At 39.5% G+C, this 19,299-nt stretch overlaps 1 protein-coding gene across 1 annotated transcript; it reads right to left on the bottom strand.

Annotated features, from left to right (window-relative positions):
• Positions 1 to 3,475: 3,475 nt before the first annotated feature.
• gsk3ab (glycogen synthase kinase 3 alpha b) lies at positions 3,476 to 18,840 on the bottom strand. The gene is made up of 11 exons (XM_058647355.1): positions 18,698 to 18,840; positions 18,408 to 18,593; positions 12,213 to 12,400; positions 11,964 to 12,047; positions 10,968 to 11,078; positions 8,128 to 8,258; positions 7,656 to 7,860; positions 7,079 to 7,174; positions 6,762 to 6,948; positions 6,557 to 6,634; positions 3,476 to 6,169 (listed from the first exon to the last, which is right to left on the bottom strand). Exons 2-11 carry the CDS (start codon positions 18,580 to 18,582, stop codon positions 6,102 to 6,104), a joined length of 1,323 nt encoding a protein of 440 aa, XP_058503338.1. The 5' UTR covers positions 18,583 to 18,593; positions 18,698 to 18,840; the 3' UTR covers positions 3,476 to 6,101.
• Positions 18,841 to 19,299: the final 459 nt, after the last annotated feature.

Here is a 19,299-nt window from a genome sequence, read left to right as displayed (position 1 = left end):
GCATGTCTTTGGACTGTGGGAGGAAACCAGGAGAACTCAGATAAAATCCTATGAGTGTCCTTCTAATCAAACAGGGTGTCGTCATGAAGTTCCCTACTGACAGTGTCCCAAAGGGTGTCCTTGGAGGAAATGATATTCAGTGCTGTAAATGTCCATCTCTGTGTTAGAAAGTGATGATGTGCTGTAAAGCTGTGATTATTATCATGTCAATCTGAATCATCAACAGTTATCTGAATCAGTGATGAAGACAGCCAGGGTTTAGAATGGTGAACGGTTTTGAATATGTGGGGGCCAGCTGCATAGCACCTGGTACCAGATAGAGTTTGTGGTACCTTCTCTGGCGATGTTCGAGGTTCGAGCTAAGGTGATACTACACGTGACGTCGTCAGACTGCCGGCCACGGATTGGTCAGGAAGAGACATAAGACACAAGAATCAAGTCGAACAATGCTGAACTGCAGACGAGCAGGTGAGGTGATTTAAGTGACTTTGAACACGACATTGCTGTTGGTGCCAGACGGGCTCGTCTGATTATTTCAGAAACTGCTGATCTACTAGGATTTTCTCACACAAAAAACATCTCAAGGTAGTGCCAGAGGTCACAGAGCATGGCCAGACTGGTTCAAAAGTGTAGGTGTGAAGGTATGAAGAAGACACGTCTCTGAACACACACTGCATCAAACCTTGAAGCAGATGCAGCAGCAGGAGATCACAGCTGGTGCTACTTCATTACACGTGTACCTAATAAAATGACCAGTGATTTGCAGTGTGGTTGGTGATTTGGTGAATAGGGGCCACGGTTGGTGTAGTGATGCTTGCCTTTGCAGCAAGAAGACCCATGTTTGCGACCTGGTCGAAACAAGGATGGGTGCATGGAGTTTGCATTTTCTCCCCATGTGTGTGTGGGTTTTGTCCGGGTTCTCCGGTTTCCTCCCACAGTCCAAAAACATGCAGATTTAGGGATTAGGTAAACTGGACACTCTAAATTGTAGGTGTAGAGAGGTGTAGGTGTGAGAGAGGATGGTTGTTTGTCTCTATGTGTCCCTGTGATGGACTGGCGAACTGTCCAGGGTCCAGGGTGTTACCCCACCTATCGCCACCTATGTCAGCTGTGATTGGCACGGCTTCCCCTGCGACCCTCATGTGGAGGATAAAGTGGTAGAAGATGGATGGATGGAGTAAGTGAATAGAATAGAAAGGTTAAATTTGTGAACCACACACCAATACATCAATATCGGGAGGTTTTTCTGTAGGTCTTCATTTCTTTTCTCTCTTTGCTCGAAGAGTAAAAGAAGAAGTACTCTGTGCCTCGCAGAGACGGGTGAATGAAGCCGAGGAGCTCGAGTTATATCAAGTGAAGGTAAGCTTAAGAGTCTACCTCAACTAAAACTAAAGCTAAAAGTAGTGATGGATTTTTGACTGTTTGTATCTGTATATAAAAATAGTGGAAACTTGATATTCTGCTCATTTATTTCACAAAAAAAGGCAGGCATCTGCTAGGAATCAATTAATGATGAAGGAGGGGAAAAAAAACTAAACTAAAGGGAGCTAGAGAGCTGAGAATTGATGCTATTTGACTGGAACAGGTCATACAAGGATACAGCGGAGCTGAACCTGAGGGGCTAACTTTCGGTAACTGAGAAGTTTTAGTTAAGAGAAGCGGTTCTGCCAGAGCCTATAAATATTTTCTATTGAACAGAGACGAAAGAAGAAATATCATGGACACCCTGAGACTTCATTAAATCCTGCTCTTCTTCTACAGCAGTGAACAGCAGATTCTTGTCTGAATGGAAGAAAATAATAAAAGGAGAACTTCATCCGTGTTTGAGGTGTGCTGCTGAAAGTCCTCCAAGACCTGAATTCAATCTGATGCTCAAGTATCTTAAAGTGAAAGTGAGTGTTGAGCCAAAAATGGAGATAATGACTGCTGGAGTATCAGTGAAATGTAGTGTGAGTATCATTGTGTTGGCTGTCCATGAACATTTCCAGAAACCTTCCCTCTGTTCAAAAGCCTCATATAGTCAAATAGTGGAAATGTACAATATCATCAGTCAAGGTCAAAAATTCCCTTTCCATTTCCTCTGTCACGTGCAATAGCACAGTTCCCATAACAACCGTTGTGATTTCATCAGTCGGCAACTGGCCTGTTCCCGAGTTCACCGCTGCACCTGACTCTACTGCAGAGCATAAAGACAGCACTTCTTTTCATTATCCCTGCATGAAAACGCTCGACACAAACCTGGAGCAAACATGAGTCATGTGAGCATCACAGAAATACACGTCTCCATCTCAAGGCCTCTTTGTCCCAACTCACCATGCCTGTCCACTTCTTTTGAATTTTTCCTGCCGTCTACTGCAGTGCCAGAGGAAGTAACTGCTGTTTGCTTCAGCTCCTGAGAGCCTTTTTTTGTTTAAAGCTTTTACCCGAAAAGGAACTATAGTGCCGTAATGTAGTTAAATGAAGGACAATTAAGTATTGGTCTGTGAAATGGGGTTGAATAGAAGAGTAATACTGAAGTAAACAAGGAAACTGAAGACTGTAACTATGAATACATACTATGTACATTGGTATACAGTATATAATGTTTTCTAGTCCTGATGACCTCAAAGCTGCTTCATACGAGTTTCACTGTTCACACTCTGGGATTAGATGCCTCGCCCAGGGACACATCAACATGTAGACTAGTGGAGCAGGGGCTCAAACCCACAACCTTTCTGTTGAAAGAAAACCCACACTACCACTGATCCACAGCCACTGCTAACTTCCTACCTGGACCTAAAAATGCTGAGTAGTAATTTAATTTGATGTGGTAATCAGTCACATAATCTCACTCGACACAAACACAGAGACAGATTATGAAGTAGAGCCCTCATCCATATACATAGTGCTGGGCAATAGGAGCAAAATAGCTCAAAAATAATTACGATGATTAAATACCAGATCATTAAAAATATGTTCCTGGGTGAAAGTTGAAGAAACCAGTTCATTTTGCTTTTTAACTTCCTCATAGAGAGAAAACACCTATCAGACTAACAGGCAATAATCCTTTGTTATATGTATAATATAATATAATATATATATATATATATATATATATATATAATATAATATAATATATATATATATATATATATATATATATATATATATATATATATATATATATATATATATTGTGATATATATATTATTTTTAACCATTGCCAAGGCCTACACGACGTTAATGTGCTTAATAGAGTTTTTTTGGGGTGGGTGGAAATGATGTTAAATTAAGCCAAACGTGCTCATTCCTGCTGGTTGTACATTTGATGTACTTAAGTCCTGACGTACTGACGTCCTCTTTGTTAGCACACAGGCCAAGTGACTTATTGCCAATTAACACGCTGTTATTATTTCATTACAACCTTGTATTCCTGCTGCGAGTGTGTAAACAAGCTTCAATATTTCATAATTTAGTCATGAATATGAGACAGGAACAGTTTCATCACTTTATTAATGAGTTTAATTATTTATACCAACAAACAAAAACTGTCTCTCTCCCTTCATCCCTCACTGTTCATCATCTCCTTTATCTAACCTCTGTTCCCAACAATGAACCCCCCCCCCCCCCAATGATAAAAGAGCAGGGTCACAGCAAATTAAAAACTAAGTGGGACAGATCACTATGGAAACAAAACAAATAAAATAATGATGGACAAAAAAAAGCACATTTAGTCAGCTCTTCATTTAAGAAAACACAGAGAATAACATCCATTCACACACACACACACACACGGCCTGCAGCTGTGTTCAAGACACTCACAAAGTATCTGTGAAACACACACTGAAGGTCAACAGTTCAAACCTGTTACACTCGTACGACTCAGAGAGGGAAAACAGTCAGACACAGGAGATGTCACATGGACACATTTGTTTTTCCCCTCTCCTACCACAACACACACACACACACACACACACACTTCCTCCCAACACCACAACCTCTCTTTTTTTTTTCTCTCCATTAAACTGAGGTTTGTAACATTCCCTTCACATTGAAGTTAAATGGAAAACAGAAGTTCCACTTGATGTCTAGCATGTGCAGCTATAAACTCACGGTTTGAACCAACTCCCGTCATGATCATGTACAGTATCTTGGATGTTAAATTGTTTTGCATGTGACGCTGCTGGACTAAAAACTGGAATAAGAAAAAAAAAAAACTAAACAAAAAAGCAGATCCCACAATAGTGACCACTACAGTAATAACAAAATAAAAAAAATTAAACCAGCCCCACCCCCCAAAAAACACAATACAATAAATAGAACACATATGACAACATTTATGGGGAAAAGGGAAAGTTATGGAGAGAGAAATGGAGGGAGAGAGAATAAAAATGAAACATTTTGTTCTGTTTTTCCCCCTTTTGAACCAGGGACTGAAATGAAATTGTATTTACAGACTGCGACTGAGGATAAATAGTCCGGCTGCTGCTGCTGCACCGGTCTACTGGCGAAAAAAAAAATTACAAGAACAATATAATAACAATAACAAAAAAAATAACAAAATAAAATAAAAGGTACTTGATATTTACAGTTTAGCTGTGGAAAAAAAAGGAGGAAGAAAGATGGAAGCAGAGGGCAGAGGGACGGGCGTGAAGAGGAAATGGGGTGGGTGGGGGAGGGCTCCAAAAGCTTTTGGGTTTCAGCATAATTTCTGGTCAGATTATTATTGGATGTAATATATTGTGGTCAACCTGGGCTGAACATGCACATTTGCGTGAAGAAAGAAAAGGAAAACAGTCCGTGCAGACGGTGGACCATTAGGCTGCGTGACTAAACGAGAAGAGGACGACGTGAGGTTGTCGCAGGTGGGCTGTTTGGGAACGAGCAGAGAAGTTCTCCTCCTGCACGAACCATACATGTGTACACTCACAGGCCTTCCTCTACACCTGATGTCACTGTTCAACATTCTCTAACTGATATGAAACGGAACACGTAGAAGTGACGTAATTAATGAGGCGACAATTCACCCTACAGTGTCCGGCATCTGTTTCTGACGTTTTGAGAATTCTCTCGTGGATGGAAATGGAGCGCCACGACCATCGGCTCCATCTGTATGACATTATGTTCACAGAGCTCCCCCACCCTTTTACTCCTCCACTACTCCTCCTTTTGGAGATGTGCAATACGTATTTGAGAATCAACATGACATGCTTGGTTTCCAGCTTAACATAAGACAACGTGAGCTTATACCAAAGAAACTGAAGAGGTGCACTCTGCTCACACAAAGCTCCCTCTCACTCATAAAAAGGCAGCTGAGGAGCTAGTATTCAAAAAGAAACGGTAAGACAGGCTGCAGTGCCCCGCTTTGCAATAAAATTTAAAACCATCTGTTATCTAAAATGACATGGTCAAAATATTTGCCAATCTGTTCTGTCAGGGAGATAAAAAAAGAAAAAAAAGATGTTGTTCACCACTGGGCTGAGTGAACTGACAACACTTGAGCAGAGTTCAGGGTAGAAAAAGACAGAAAAGCAACGGGTCTACAGAGTGGGACGTACAATCAAACACCATGTACAGAACGAGTCTGCCATTTTTGACCCTACTAAGATGATTGTCAATGTGAATCAGGCCTTACATACAGGCCTCACTTTAACTCCATTCAGTGGCACCACAGCCACACATTAAAATGAGCTCGTACAAATAAAAAGCACAGAATAGGGATAAAAGTCAACGGTCAATAATAATGCAGAAAATCCACACGACATGTACAACCCCCCTCCTCATCTCCCAAACATCCTACCCAAGCAATGTAGCATTTCTTTATTCTAATCGAGCAGACATGGGCCAACCTGAACACAGAAATGCAGCGTATATTGAGCCCAACCATGGCTACATTAATGTCCTTAAAACAAACCACATCCTCCTGAAGCTAGCAGCCACGGAAATCGGTTGGTTAACATTCAGAGTACATAGCAATGCTGAGTGTAGATGTGGGTGTGTAGAGGCTTTTTTTTCTCTTATTTTAAGGGTTTGGAGCCAGGACGAAGGTTGAGAGAGAAGAGCAGAAGGGATAAAGGAAAACGGGGAAGATGAAAAAAGAAAAGAAAGGATGAATGGATGCTCAGGTGCTGTTGTTGATGGATCCAGGTGCTGAGCTGGGCTGAGCAGTACTGTCTGACACACTGCCCTCTGCAGGACGAGAGAGGAAATACATTGTTGAAAATGAAAAAAGAACAAGTTCAAGTCATGTTTTTTTTACATTTCATTCATCGTCTTACAACAATACATTGAACACATAAAATATTGGCTTAAGTTTATACAGGTTAGCATCAACCAGGTAAAGATATGCTGTTTCTAACAACTTATTTAGTATTAGTGGATTATTCAAATGACCTATTAATCAGGTTCAGAATCTTAAGAAATTCTAATATACTATATTATATATATATATATATATATATATTGCAAAACATGAAAAACAACAACAATAAAAAAAACAAGAACAGCTGTTCTCAGTATGTTCTATTATTAAACTGTTGCATCAAAAACAGTATCCTTCCGTATGGTCAAACATACCATGTGAGGCAGGTGATGTCTGTGCACGAGCGTGAGGAGGAATGAGTGTGGAGTTTAACTGGGGTTGGATAGACAGCTCTGCAAGAGCACAAACAACAAACACATTTAATTACATGTAAAACGCTTGAAGCAAAATGGAGGATCTCACAGGTTGTAAACAAAGGTTAAACACAGGACGGACAAACAAAAGGGAGGCAGAACTGACCAACAGGACTGAAATTGAAGAGGAGCGGCAGTTCTCGTCCGCTGGGCAGGCGGGTGTTAGGCTGGCGCAGCTCATCGAAGAAGGCGTGTGCACATGCCTCCAGAGGAGAGAGTCTGGTCACCGGCGTGTATTCCAGCAGTCGAGAGCAGAGGGCAATGGCCTCTGGTGGGGTACGAGGCTTAAACACCTGTAAATAAAAAGAAAATTAAGAATACACAGCAAGTCATCATCATCTAATCTCAGTACATATTAAAAGTCTTGTATTGAGCCTGTGTGTGATTTACTGAGATTCAGCATTAATGCACTCCAGAACGTACCTTTGTCCAAGGGTGTGCTTTAATCTGTGGGAACTTGAACTCTGTGTAGTTGGGGTTCATCTCCCGAATCTGCTCTCGTGTCGGTGTCCCCAGAACCTGCCACAAGAGGAGGAAAAGTATTCAGCCATGCTGATCAATATTAACCCTATAAACAAAACAGGAGGAGGGAATGTCACTGTGGATTAGAACTACATGAGTAACCTTAACCTCACATGTGTAAACATTTTTTCTGGAATTATTAGATATACTGTAGAAACACTGATTAATGTACACTGTGCTTGATCCTAAAACCAATACTTTTAAATTTTTTATCATTTCTTGGAAGAAAACAATGACTGAATCACGTTGTGCACTGTCACACACTGTTAATGATAATGTGTCTCATTGATGTTGCACTGTTCGCAGGGAATACAGGGAATTTTGTTGTACTGGCTCTGCTTTGTATAGTGAGAATAAACTGAAATTAAATGCACCGGAACATCTGAAGCTGTGCGGAAACTAGTTTCACTAACAAACAATACTATGGCTGGTTCCATCAGCTGGCCTTTCTTCACCACAGACAACATCCTTACTGTACCTTGATGATCTCTACTAGCTGGTCCACACCACTGTCTCCGGGGAAGATGGGCTGACCCAGCAGCAGCTCGGCCAGCACACAGCCCGCTGACCAGATGTCAATGTTGGACGTGTAGTCGGTGGCACCAAAGATGAGCTCTGGGGCACGATAGTACCGTGAGCAGATATAGGACACATTCGGCTCCCCGCGAACAAGCTGCTTAGCACTACAAGTTGGTAGATGGGAAATGAAGAAGAAGAAAAACAGCAGTGTGTCAAACAACATGAACCTTCTATTTGTCAGAGTGTTTCTTCCACAAATACAGCAGCACATGAGTGACCAAGACAGGGAGACAGGGAGGTAAAGAATGCATCTGACAGATATGTCAAGACTGAGAAACGGGCGGCTTTCACAAGCCAAACAAACACACATACTCAAACGGAGACAGAATAAGGAAAGACACACATGTCCAGAGGCCGTGTCAGTTACTGACCTGCCAAAGTCACAGAGTTTGAGGATGGCTGTCTCTGGGTCCACCAGGAGGTTCTGAGGCTTAATGTCTCTGTGACACACGCCCTGGGAATGGATATAAGCCAGACTGCGGAACAGCTGGTACATGTACACCTGAGGGGAGACATAGAAGGTTGGCATAACGCCCAACAGTGTTTAACAACAGAAATCATACATGTTTTCAAGAGGATGTGTTCCCTGTTGTCATGAGTCGAGACACTTTTAACTCATCTGAAGTGGACAGGTTTATTTTAAATTTCAAAAACCATTGTAATGCAATAATAAATTCAATAAAAAATGTAACTGTAATTTCACAATCATGCCAAGCACAGTATTATATGATGTTGAAAAGCCAGTAGAACCAATGTTTTCAAGTGCTTTCCAGCTGTATACAGCAAAACACTAATGTCTTAATGACATAAATTATTACAATTACGCCACCTGGGCAGATGGATGGATAAACTAATTAGTAGTGACAGTATTTGCGAATTCACTAACTGAACTCGACTGTCAGAACATCCCCAATTTTGGTTTTAGAGACATCTCCTGACAGCCTGCAATTACCCACAAAACAATATAATTTACATTACTGCCTTCAGCCAGCAACAAGAAATACTGAAAAATGTTGAAAGTTTTTCATTAAATTCAAGAATTTCTAAAACAAATACCAACTAAGGCCTTTTAAAAGAAACTGTATTCAATGTTTTTAAAGCCTGTTAAAAAAAACTGTACTGTATATATGCACATGTTTCTCAGAGACATTAAGTAACCTGAGCTAAACTTGAGACCAGCTGAAAGGAGAGCTTTCTGACTAAAGGGGCTGGGTGAATGAAGAAATGTTTAGTTCATTTACAAAAATTATACAGCAGAATCCAGACTTAATGTAAATATTTGCTTCTTTCTATTTACAATTTGAAGAGATATGCAGACTGTGATGAGTAAATACAGTCCCTGACTCCTGTAATACAGGTGATATCATTTGTTTTCCACAGACAGGGGAACAAGTGTTTGTCTGTATTGATCTCCATCACTTCTTTATGTGCACAAATTGGGTTTTGCAGGTTCACTGTGTAGATGTGTTGAAAGAACCATCTGTATAATGTCCCATACAACATACAGTAGCATGCTTTCCCCCCAAAAAACAAGGGTGAATTCACCCTGCAGATGCGTCAACATCCTCAAACAACCTCTATTTGACATTTTTCCACATGTTCTAGTCACCCTTTCATTGTGTCTGTGGAATGCAGACTGTAAGAATCTTCATATGAAATCACTGTCATCCTCCCCGCTATTATCATTATTACCCACAGGAAGCAGTGACAGCAGGATGACCACATATTACAGAATGATTAAAGACAAAATGACTGTGAGATAAGAGTTGATGGTTAAAAAGGGGACAGAGAGAAAGAGAGGCGTGAGGAGAAGGGAGACATGGAAAAGAACCTGAGACCCAGAGGGCAGGAAGGGGTGAAAGACCTCAGTCATGCTGTGATCGAAGTGTGTGGCTGGAGCAAGGAAGGATGATAAAAGTGAGAGTAAGAGGGAGGGCTCAGTCCACATCTCAAAGCCACAGGGGAGCAGCAGGCTGAGGAAGGTAAATGGGCCATGAGACAACTATAATGTTCTTTCTGCTCCTCAAAACACAGTAAACAGACAAAGTCCCAGAAAGCAGCCCCTTTAAACAGGGAACCAAGTTTAATTTAAACACATTAAATCCTCTGAGACTATCTTTCAATTTGTGTTGTCATAACCCTAACGGTAAGTTTGTCTGTGAGAAAATACCTCCACCAGATTTCAATAGAAATCTGATGGGTGAATTCAAAAGCCCAATATATAAAATTTAAATGTAACATTTTAATACGAGACACCTGGAGAGAGATAATGACCACACACGGAGATGAGTGAATGAGGTGAATGAGGCCCATTAGTCGAAGTAAAAATATCCACTATTCATTAGGACAGAGTTATTATTGCTTAGTGTCTAATCTTTTATATTAATTATGTACTTACAAGCTGGTGTAATCTTAAACTCAAGAACACGTACTTCCTCTATCAAATACAAACAGGTCTCAGACTTGTAAACCAGCTGTAAAACAGCCCATATCATACTGTGTTTGCCTGTATGTTTTCTATGAAGAGGACATGAAGGCAATGCTGTTTGGATGTGAAGAATTTCCCAGAAAAATATAATATATATAATAAATGTAGCAATTTAAGTTACAGCTCAATTGCATTTCAGATGCATTAATCCCTCATCATTGCCAAATTGAACTTTACAATGTTACATTCCCAGCTCCACATCAACAGTCAGAGGTGAAAGCATTATCACCCTACAATATTGTAAACATGAGAAGAAAACCATTGCTTCCGAGATAACTGCACTTTTCACTTATGATTTATACAGAAATTTGTGAACATGTGAAAGGTCCAATGAACTTAATATACGACTTTGTTGCCTTAAGTAGGAAGAGGAAAAAAAACTGTTATGTTTGTGTACAGCTTCTTTCAGACACTTATTCTGCAGAGATTCTCCTATCAGCTCTCTGTTTCACCAGATCATGTCCAGGTGAGCTCATGTGAGAACGTAGCAGGAGGAAATCTGGATAATCCATGGTGAGTGAATGGGTGTCTCCTGAATGCTTACGCCAGGCACCACACCCTCACCTGGATCCTCCACAGTGTGAACAAATCGCCCTCAGACAATCTCTCTCTGAATTCTCCATGTGTGAATGTCAAATCTCTGGATAATGATCCTGACCCAATTCTGCAGACATTATCTGGAGTTCATGTTTGAAAACGGCTTATGTTTTTGTGTCCACCCACCTTAACATAGATGATGGGGATGGTAGTCTTGGCCTTGTTAAAGTGCCGAGCCACCCTGTACACTGTCTCGGGGACAAAGTCCAGCACCAGATTCAAATACACTTCATCTTTCTGGAAAGGAGAAAGAAAAGAAAGGAGGGTTGTGCAATTAGAAGTGGAAAGTTACTTCTCAACAGAAAACTAAATCCAGTGTTATGAGCACAATGTTCACATTTAAACAGTCTTAAAATGATATACTAGATTGGATATGGGATAAGCACGTAAAGAAGAATTAATGACTCCAAGTGTATGCAGTAATTAGCTATAAAACTGTAGGACAAGGGTAGTTAAATACTTAGCTCAGCTGTTACACTTAGTAGCTACAAAATGACAGACAGTTAAGGCAGTGAACTTATAGATATTTATAAACAATAAAATGCCTCTATGAGTGAAAACACAATTGATTAGCCTGCTAATGTAATTATTGCAAAAGTAAAATGAAGTGTAACCACACCTATATGGAGGAAGGAGATTCAGGCTCACTCAGTACCAGTGTACTTCATCAACCATAAAATATTTAATCAAAAACAAGGTCAAATTAATTTGTAGCCTGAACAAAGTTGAGGCAGAATGATTGAATAAAGACACCATGCCATCCCTGCTATGTTGGATATGGCATAATATGAGGTACTTAAAAGATACATTCTTGATCTGTGGAATTCAAGGACACAAATATTTTGTATGGTCAGTATTTCACATATTCATTAGCACATACATCACTTTTCTTTTAACATTGGGTGATCTACAGTTTTCTCCCTGCAGTTATGTTTCGGGCAAAAGCAAAGCACAATCATGTGAGATATTCGGTTTAGGAGTGTGAATTCATGCTACAGTACTAGTCCAGGACATGTCTATGATTCATCCTTGAAGCGTGCATCATTAAAAAGACTGGGTGTGGAGTTAGTCTTTCTTCTGGGAAACCTGATTCCTACGGAATAAGAGTCAGCGCATACACACCTTCTCGCCACTGGAGTAGAAGAAGTAACGTAGCCTCACAATATTGCAGTGGTCCAATTTCCTCATAATTTGCAGCTCCCTATTCTATAATGAAGAAAGGAAAGAAAATTACTGAAGGTGAATTGTGTAAAAACAAAAATACATATACATCAAAGACAACATACATTATTAATACAGGACAGTCACTGGCATTAGAATTATTACATTTTCTCAGTAATTATCTGACTGAGTAAACCTGTCTAAACATACCTTAAACCTCTTGTCTTGGAGAACTTTCTTAATTGCCACCATCTCCTGGCTATCAATGAGACGGGCCTGGTACACAACCCCGAAGGAGCCATTTCCTATAACCTTTATGTCCGTGTAGGACACTTCCTGTGGGCGATCTGGACCCTGACCGGGCGTGGCTACCACTGTCGTCACTTTGCCGCTGTCCCCTGCAAAATTAAAGCACAAATATTCTTGTTAGAAATGGAGCTGGACAATGTATCCATAAAATATATAATATCTCATGAGATTTGTGCCTGAGTTGCATGGTGGAAGTACATTAGGGTTGTGTCCAACTCTAATTTTGCTAGTTACAAGGCACCTCATCTTGGCACAAAGTGAAGTGCCAGGTGCAAAGAGGTTGTATGCTGTGTCTGAATTATTCGTACGTGTGTTTTGGGTCAGTATTTTGCCTGTGATTCCCTTTAAACTTCAAGTGCACATGTGCCTGGCACATTGCTATTTAAATGGCAATTGCAGAAGCGGATAATTCTCTGCTGAGAAGACATATCTGCTCGTGGTCTTGCTGCTTGGGCAAATGTAGGTGAAAACAGAAGACAAATAGGAGACAAAATAAATGGAACACCCCCCAGTTTACTGTTTAAACCAGTGTCACTAAAAGAGAGAAGCTAAACATCAACAAGCTCCTTTAAAATGTTGTGGCTCTCACACAGACACATTACACAGGTTGGCAATGTGCTGCTGATACCTTTCACAATACTTTTCTTACTCCCCTGGGCACAAACTAGCTGAACACCCTTTCATACTGGAGACACACATATGAGGTCAATTCAAGTTTAACTAGCATTGAACCCAAAACCTCTACAATCTCAGCTTCTTCTCTTCCAATAATATACATGTCACATTCGCTACATTTATTGTGTATGTAATGTGGATATTATATATATATATATATATATCATCATTTGGGTTTGGGAAACACTGATCAACGTTTTCTGGACCAAACGATTAATCAATTAAACAAGAAAATGACAGATTATGAACATAATCATTAGTTGCAGCAGTAATCTTAACTTGTCACTGTCTGTTTATCTCTGATCTTGGACAACCATGCAAAGTAAGATGCTCAAGACCCCACAGTCAAGTTAGGGTCAAGTATTGACTCAGTTTTCCACACATGGGGGGTTGGGTTAAGAATGACGTGCCAAATTTAGCACTGGAAGCAGAGACAGCAGAAAAGCAGAAAAGAGGATGTGGCCAAAAGGCTTGTCAGAGCCTGTGATTAAATTGTGTGGACAGTAGCACACCCAGAAAAGCTACTATTTCCTGTGTTTGTTCACTTCACCTGTCTCAACAGGACCCTCGTGGTTTATTTGTTGGTCTCCCACATCTCAGAAAAGTGAAACAATTAAGCATTTAGGTCACCCAATAAAACTGATGAAAAACTGAGACAGCAATCTAGCTTCATCGCCTGTTTTTTCTGTTGCGTGACCATGTGTAAATTAAAACTACACTTTTCTGTTATGGAATTTTCCACCTAAAATGTTTACAAGGTAAACACAGGCCACCATTGAATCCACAAGATTGGTCTACATATGATCTTTACCCTCAGGTCAGCAGGAAATACTAATCCTTTGAGATCAGTCACTGTGCAGTTCCTTCAAATTCCTGTATACCAGCCAAACAATGCACAGCTTCCCTGTTTCCTTTTAGCATCACTTTCACACACTTTTTTTTTTTTTAAAAAACAAGTTAAGACAGAGGGGAGCATTATTAAACATGAAGCAGCTGTGGCGGATAGTCCATTAAATAATTAATGCTCAGATGAGAACTCTGCCCAGCTGTCATTCAAAAGGATTATGAGTAAGAGAAAAAGGCGAGCAACGTGACTTTCATCACACCCACACTTATTAGTAATAAGCTTTGAGCAAGTGGAAATCCCAAGTATGTTTTAACTTTATACAATGGGCAGCATTTGCAGAAGATGCATCTTAACTGCCCAAAAATTAATCACCGTCTCATATTAGGTTTATGATCATGTGAATTTTCCTTAACCAAATGTTGAACGGGTTAATAATCAAAAGCTGGATTATTTTACCAATATATATATATATATAAAAAAAACGCACAGCTCTGTTTCTCAGTTTAAATTTTAAAAAGTTGTAAGAGTTATGTGGAATTCATGTTAGCAATCACATAATAGCCGAAGAGAACGAGGCTTTTACTTGAATAAGCTGCTCCGTCAGGCTGAATGGGACACACAGATATGACCTGGCTGAACTGTTGGGAATCATGGTGCGTTTGATGTCTAGAGGTTAATGGGATTAACATCCAGAAGACTTTTTTTAAATTTCAGTTTCAGTGCTGCGAAATTGAAGTGGTGCATCCCAAGAAGTAGTACCATGTCTGTAGCCCCACTATCCTGATTTAGGCTCGAGTCACGGCTAGCAGCATTGTAGCCACGCGACGTGCAAATCAGAGGCTGGTTCATTTTACCTTATTTGTTTACATAGACTTCTATTTCTGTTAATTATGTCGGTTCTTTGTTAAGTTAATTTCACGCATGTGCGATCTGGGGAAATAATAAACCAACAGATTTTGTCAGCTAATTCGTGAGACATTAGTTGGAAAATTCTATACAGAAGCTTATCAACTAACGATTAATCATTAACATCTTATTATCCTCATCCATTATGTAATACCAGCAGTGGTCAACAAGGGTGCAGATCAGAAATAAACCCTTAATGTTCCTGTGCTACTCCGGTTTTCTGTGCAATGCACAGATAAACATTTTCTCCCCCTCTACTATCAACAGAACTTCAACTAAAGGTAGTTAGGTGGCAGAGTACTGATACCCAGTATGGTGATTTCTTGTTAACGAACTCAAAGATATCACAGACAACATTAACTCAAACCAGTTTCATGTGAAGCAACATGGAACACTCAAAATAATCTAATGAAACTGAATGTATTTTGTTTTGTTCAGGGGTTAAAGGTTGGATGGAGGATAACTGGATGAAATATTATAAAATACAATACCTAAATACCTCTGAAATGGGTTGTAGAAAAACAGAAACATAACATGTTTGCAATTATAAGCCAACTCAACATGGGCAGAGAAACCTAAGCAAAACCAGACAATTTAATATTAGATTCCAAATGAAATATTGTATTGATTGTTGCTCTTATTGTTGATTACAGTATAGGGCTAAATTAAAATTTAAGTAGTAGGAAAAAATGTATGTAATAATTTCAGGTCTGCCTGCCGTTAATCAGCTACAATAGATTTGTTTCCTTCTGTTTTCAGTCACTCTGAGCTTGTCTGTCAACTCCTGTTCACAAGGATCACATACAGTTCGTCAGTTGTTCTCATTAACATGTTTTGGTTTAAGGTGTCAGACACCTGAATAAGAAGAAACTAGCGATTCAATCATGGCTTTTTGTGTTAATCAATCGAAAACAGTAAACTCTTTAACTGCACTAAACCCATTGATCAAATGATGATCACTACAACGCACTGAGTGGAGGCTAACAGTCATGGCTGTGTGACTGGCATTATGAGTAAATAAAACAGTATGTGTATTACTTTGGAAGACTTGTATTTTCCTGATACACATCAAAAATTGAACGTTTTTAGCTGTTAAAAGAGCAGGTTAATTTGGACATGGAGGCAGATGGCAAAGATAGACACATAATGAATTTACCTTTAGGCAGCTAACACCAACAGATTCAAAATGCTGTGGCAGGAACAGCTGCTATCAACATTAAATGAAACCTGGATTTGTTTCACCCCATTGGTTCAACCGGCTCAAAAATAACTATAATTGGAAAATGGAGGAAACCTAAAATGTATATATTTTACAGTCAGGCAAGAGCTAACTATGATAGTCTTGTTTTGTACTTGACAGAGCAAAGCGAAATCTATTAATTCTATGATCTATTACTTGATTACTAAATTAATCACTCTGATAATAGTTGCTTCTCTATGACAGTATATTCAATATATTTTGCTTGCGTCCAAAAAAGGATAATCTGAATAAATTGTCATTTTGACATTTGGGAAACAGCAATTCACTACTTTCTGCAGTGTTTGGACAAAATGACCATGCGATTAATCAGAAAATGAATTTACAGCTCAATCCAGTTAATTAATTAATAGTAGAGACTGGGTCTAGATTTTTTGGGAGTCGCCAATTAAATCTACAGACCTTTACAAGAATTTAACTTAAGATTTATATCAGCAGTGCACATCTCAGGAGTGGTTGGTTAACTTATTTTAAATGAAATGGCAGCAGAAACATCATTAATGCTATATTACACACAAATAAGCTCATTTTCACTTTTATATTGTGCACTGGGGGAAATGGCTTGTCAACATTGGATTACTTGGATTATGAATATGATCTCTATATGCAAGCCTATCCTCCACCATACAGAAAATAACTTAAAACAACATAGTAAAAAAGCTAATTGTTGCAGTCTCCTGCAGAACATTTCTTTATGGTGGGTCTTTAAGGACCTGCTTAACTAAAAACAGACAAAGGGCTTGAATAACAAATCACAGACACTGTTGACGCGTCTGTTCTAGCACAGTTTTACTTGGTTTGGTATCTATCACGTCCTTTTCCATTACTATAGTACCTCCTCAACGTGGGTGGGGTCATCATAGCGCGGCTATGTGAAACTATTGTGACGTCGTATTATAGGCGACACAACAACAGTAAGCAGTTGTTTTCGGTGTACTGAATCATTAGTACTGAAAGATTAGTTCACTGAATTGTTAATAATTGGTATAGATCTGCTGACTGACCACGGGTACTTCAGCAAAGAGGTAAAGAAAAGTAGCTGGCTTCAGCTTTGATCTCTGATTTCCATTTTTTAACAGTAATTTCACCTGTGATGAATAGCTGTTATCCATTAATATATTCTTAGCCAGTCCCAAACAACTTACATTTGTCTTTTTTGTTAAGGGAACGTTATTCGACGCAGGGAATTTCCTGCTGTCTCAAAAGTCTGTCCTTCTGCACACCTCTGTTCGCCCTTACAGATAACTAGCCAACTGCTCCTGCTGCATAACTACACAACCCCTCAGCATTCAGCGAGTTCCTGTCATAACACCATCTAAGTTTACTGTTAGCAAAGCAGGATTCCTAGTATAGGTGATAAACAGTGGAAATAATCACTGTGTGCCTGTATGATTTTGGGCTGTCCCAGATAAAAGATGACATAGAAAAACAATCATGGTGATTTCTTTGATTGAGTCTCCTTAATGGGTGTTGTGAACAAAGATAGTCTGTGAGAATTTCATGACAGTGCCAGAAATGTGTGTGTGCTACATTATATATTCAATACTAAATAGTACAGTAGCCTACAATTTAATAGGTGTCACTGCATGCATCAAGCTGATGTCACACCCAAATTTAACAGATCCATGTCAGTCAGTGTGATTTGAATTATTATATGAGATTGTTGGAATAGAAAAGTCTATGGGATGCATAAAGATATCAGCTTCTACTATAATTAACTAAAACCTAGTTAGACATAATCACAAACATTGGACCAGTTGTTTGATGTAACTTTTTGAGCATGTGTAGGTACTGAAACAAGTAGATAAACATTAAAGATAAGGTCAACACTGATTTTTAACCAGCTGGAACTTGGTTATATGGGATATTGTCACTGCAAGTACATGTCTAACTTTTCAGGCAGTCAACTTAGAAAAGAACTACGTCTAAGATCAGAATTGGTCGGAGACAACTCTTCATACTTAAACATATCGTTTTAGCTTACTCTTTGCATACATTAGCAAGCCAGTTAGCTCACACATCTGATACTAATGACGGTTACATTAGAGCGCCGGCTAACAGTAACTCTTTTCTATCCTTGGGTTACATTGTAATAATAATGGAAAGGTCACGTCGGAAAAATGACATAACATTATTAACCATGGGTTAGCCCCTCGGTTTCCCCCGAGGCACTAAAGACAATGTTAGCTATGCGATAAATGTCCCCGATCTCAGGGGCCCCATAATGAAAAACACAGCTAACGTTAGCAGAACAGCTAACTTAAGTTAGCTAACCAGCTAATGTTAGCTCCGCGACAATGACCGACATTAAAACGCCCAGACACATTTCCTTCAAAAAAGAACGCGCAACCTAAGCAGTTGTAATAACATGTAAGTTTAGCGTATCGTGAAAATATACGACAATACTCACTGGGCAGTTTCAAATTCCCAAAGCTCGTCGAGGTGCTTCCAGTGGCTTGTGCAGCCCCAGTTTTTCCTGTCGAGCTTCCACCGGCCACTGCTGATCCGGCGCCGGCTGCAGCAGATCCGGGAGCTCCGGGAGGCTCAGCGAATGAGCTGGTCCTGGCCCGCCCGCTGCCGCTCATATTTGTGTAAACTAAAGCCGAGGCAAGGTTGAGCTTTATTAGCGGACAGACCGGCACAGACTTCACTTATCTATGTATGTTTTTATTATTCGATATAAATAAAAACTACACTTACGGCGTTCTGTATAGGCTGCCCGTCTCCCCCTTTCTTCCTCTGTAGAACGATGATGGTGGGGGGACTGGGTAGGTGACGTACAACGACGTAAGCTCGCAAGGGTTGATGGGAAACTGAGTTGTTGACAGTCATTTCAGCAGTAAAAACATGGAAGTTAGCTGTCCTGCAACACATTGAAAGTTGAAATTATTATTTTAAAGTGTTGTTGATTCAACTTTTTGATCATTTTGTAAAATGCAGTTTGTGGTGCTGTAGGACTTATTGGCACCATAATCTACAGTAACCAAAATGAGCACAAACCTGTATAAACTAAAATAAATTGCATAATAATAATAATAATAATAATAGCAACACCTGTTAGTTTATTTTATTCTCATATAATATGAAAAACAAAATATGCCACAATATACTGTATGTATATGTAGTATAACACAAGTTTAGGTATCATTAATGGGGTCAGTAGTGCTTTGTAAAATTATCAAATCATATTTTAACCTATTATTACCACAATAAGAAGATAAGACAAGATATACAGACATACAGGGAAACACACTACTACTACTACTACTACGAAGAAGTTTAAGAAAATATGCATTATATGC

Source organism: Solea solea, chromosome 13 (assembly GCF_958295425.1).
Source record: "Solea solea chromosome 13, fSolSol10.1, whole genome shotgun sequence".
In the NCBI taxonomy this organism is placed as follows: Eukaryota; Metazoa; Chordata; class Actinopteri; order Pleuronectiformes; family Soleidae; genus Solea; species Solea solea.
The sequence above is the reverse complement of the archived record's forward strand: the minus strand, read 5'-3'. Positions and strand labels throughout refer to the sequence as shown.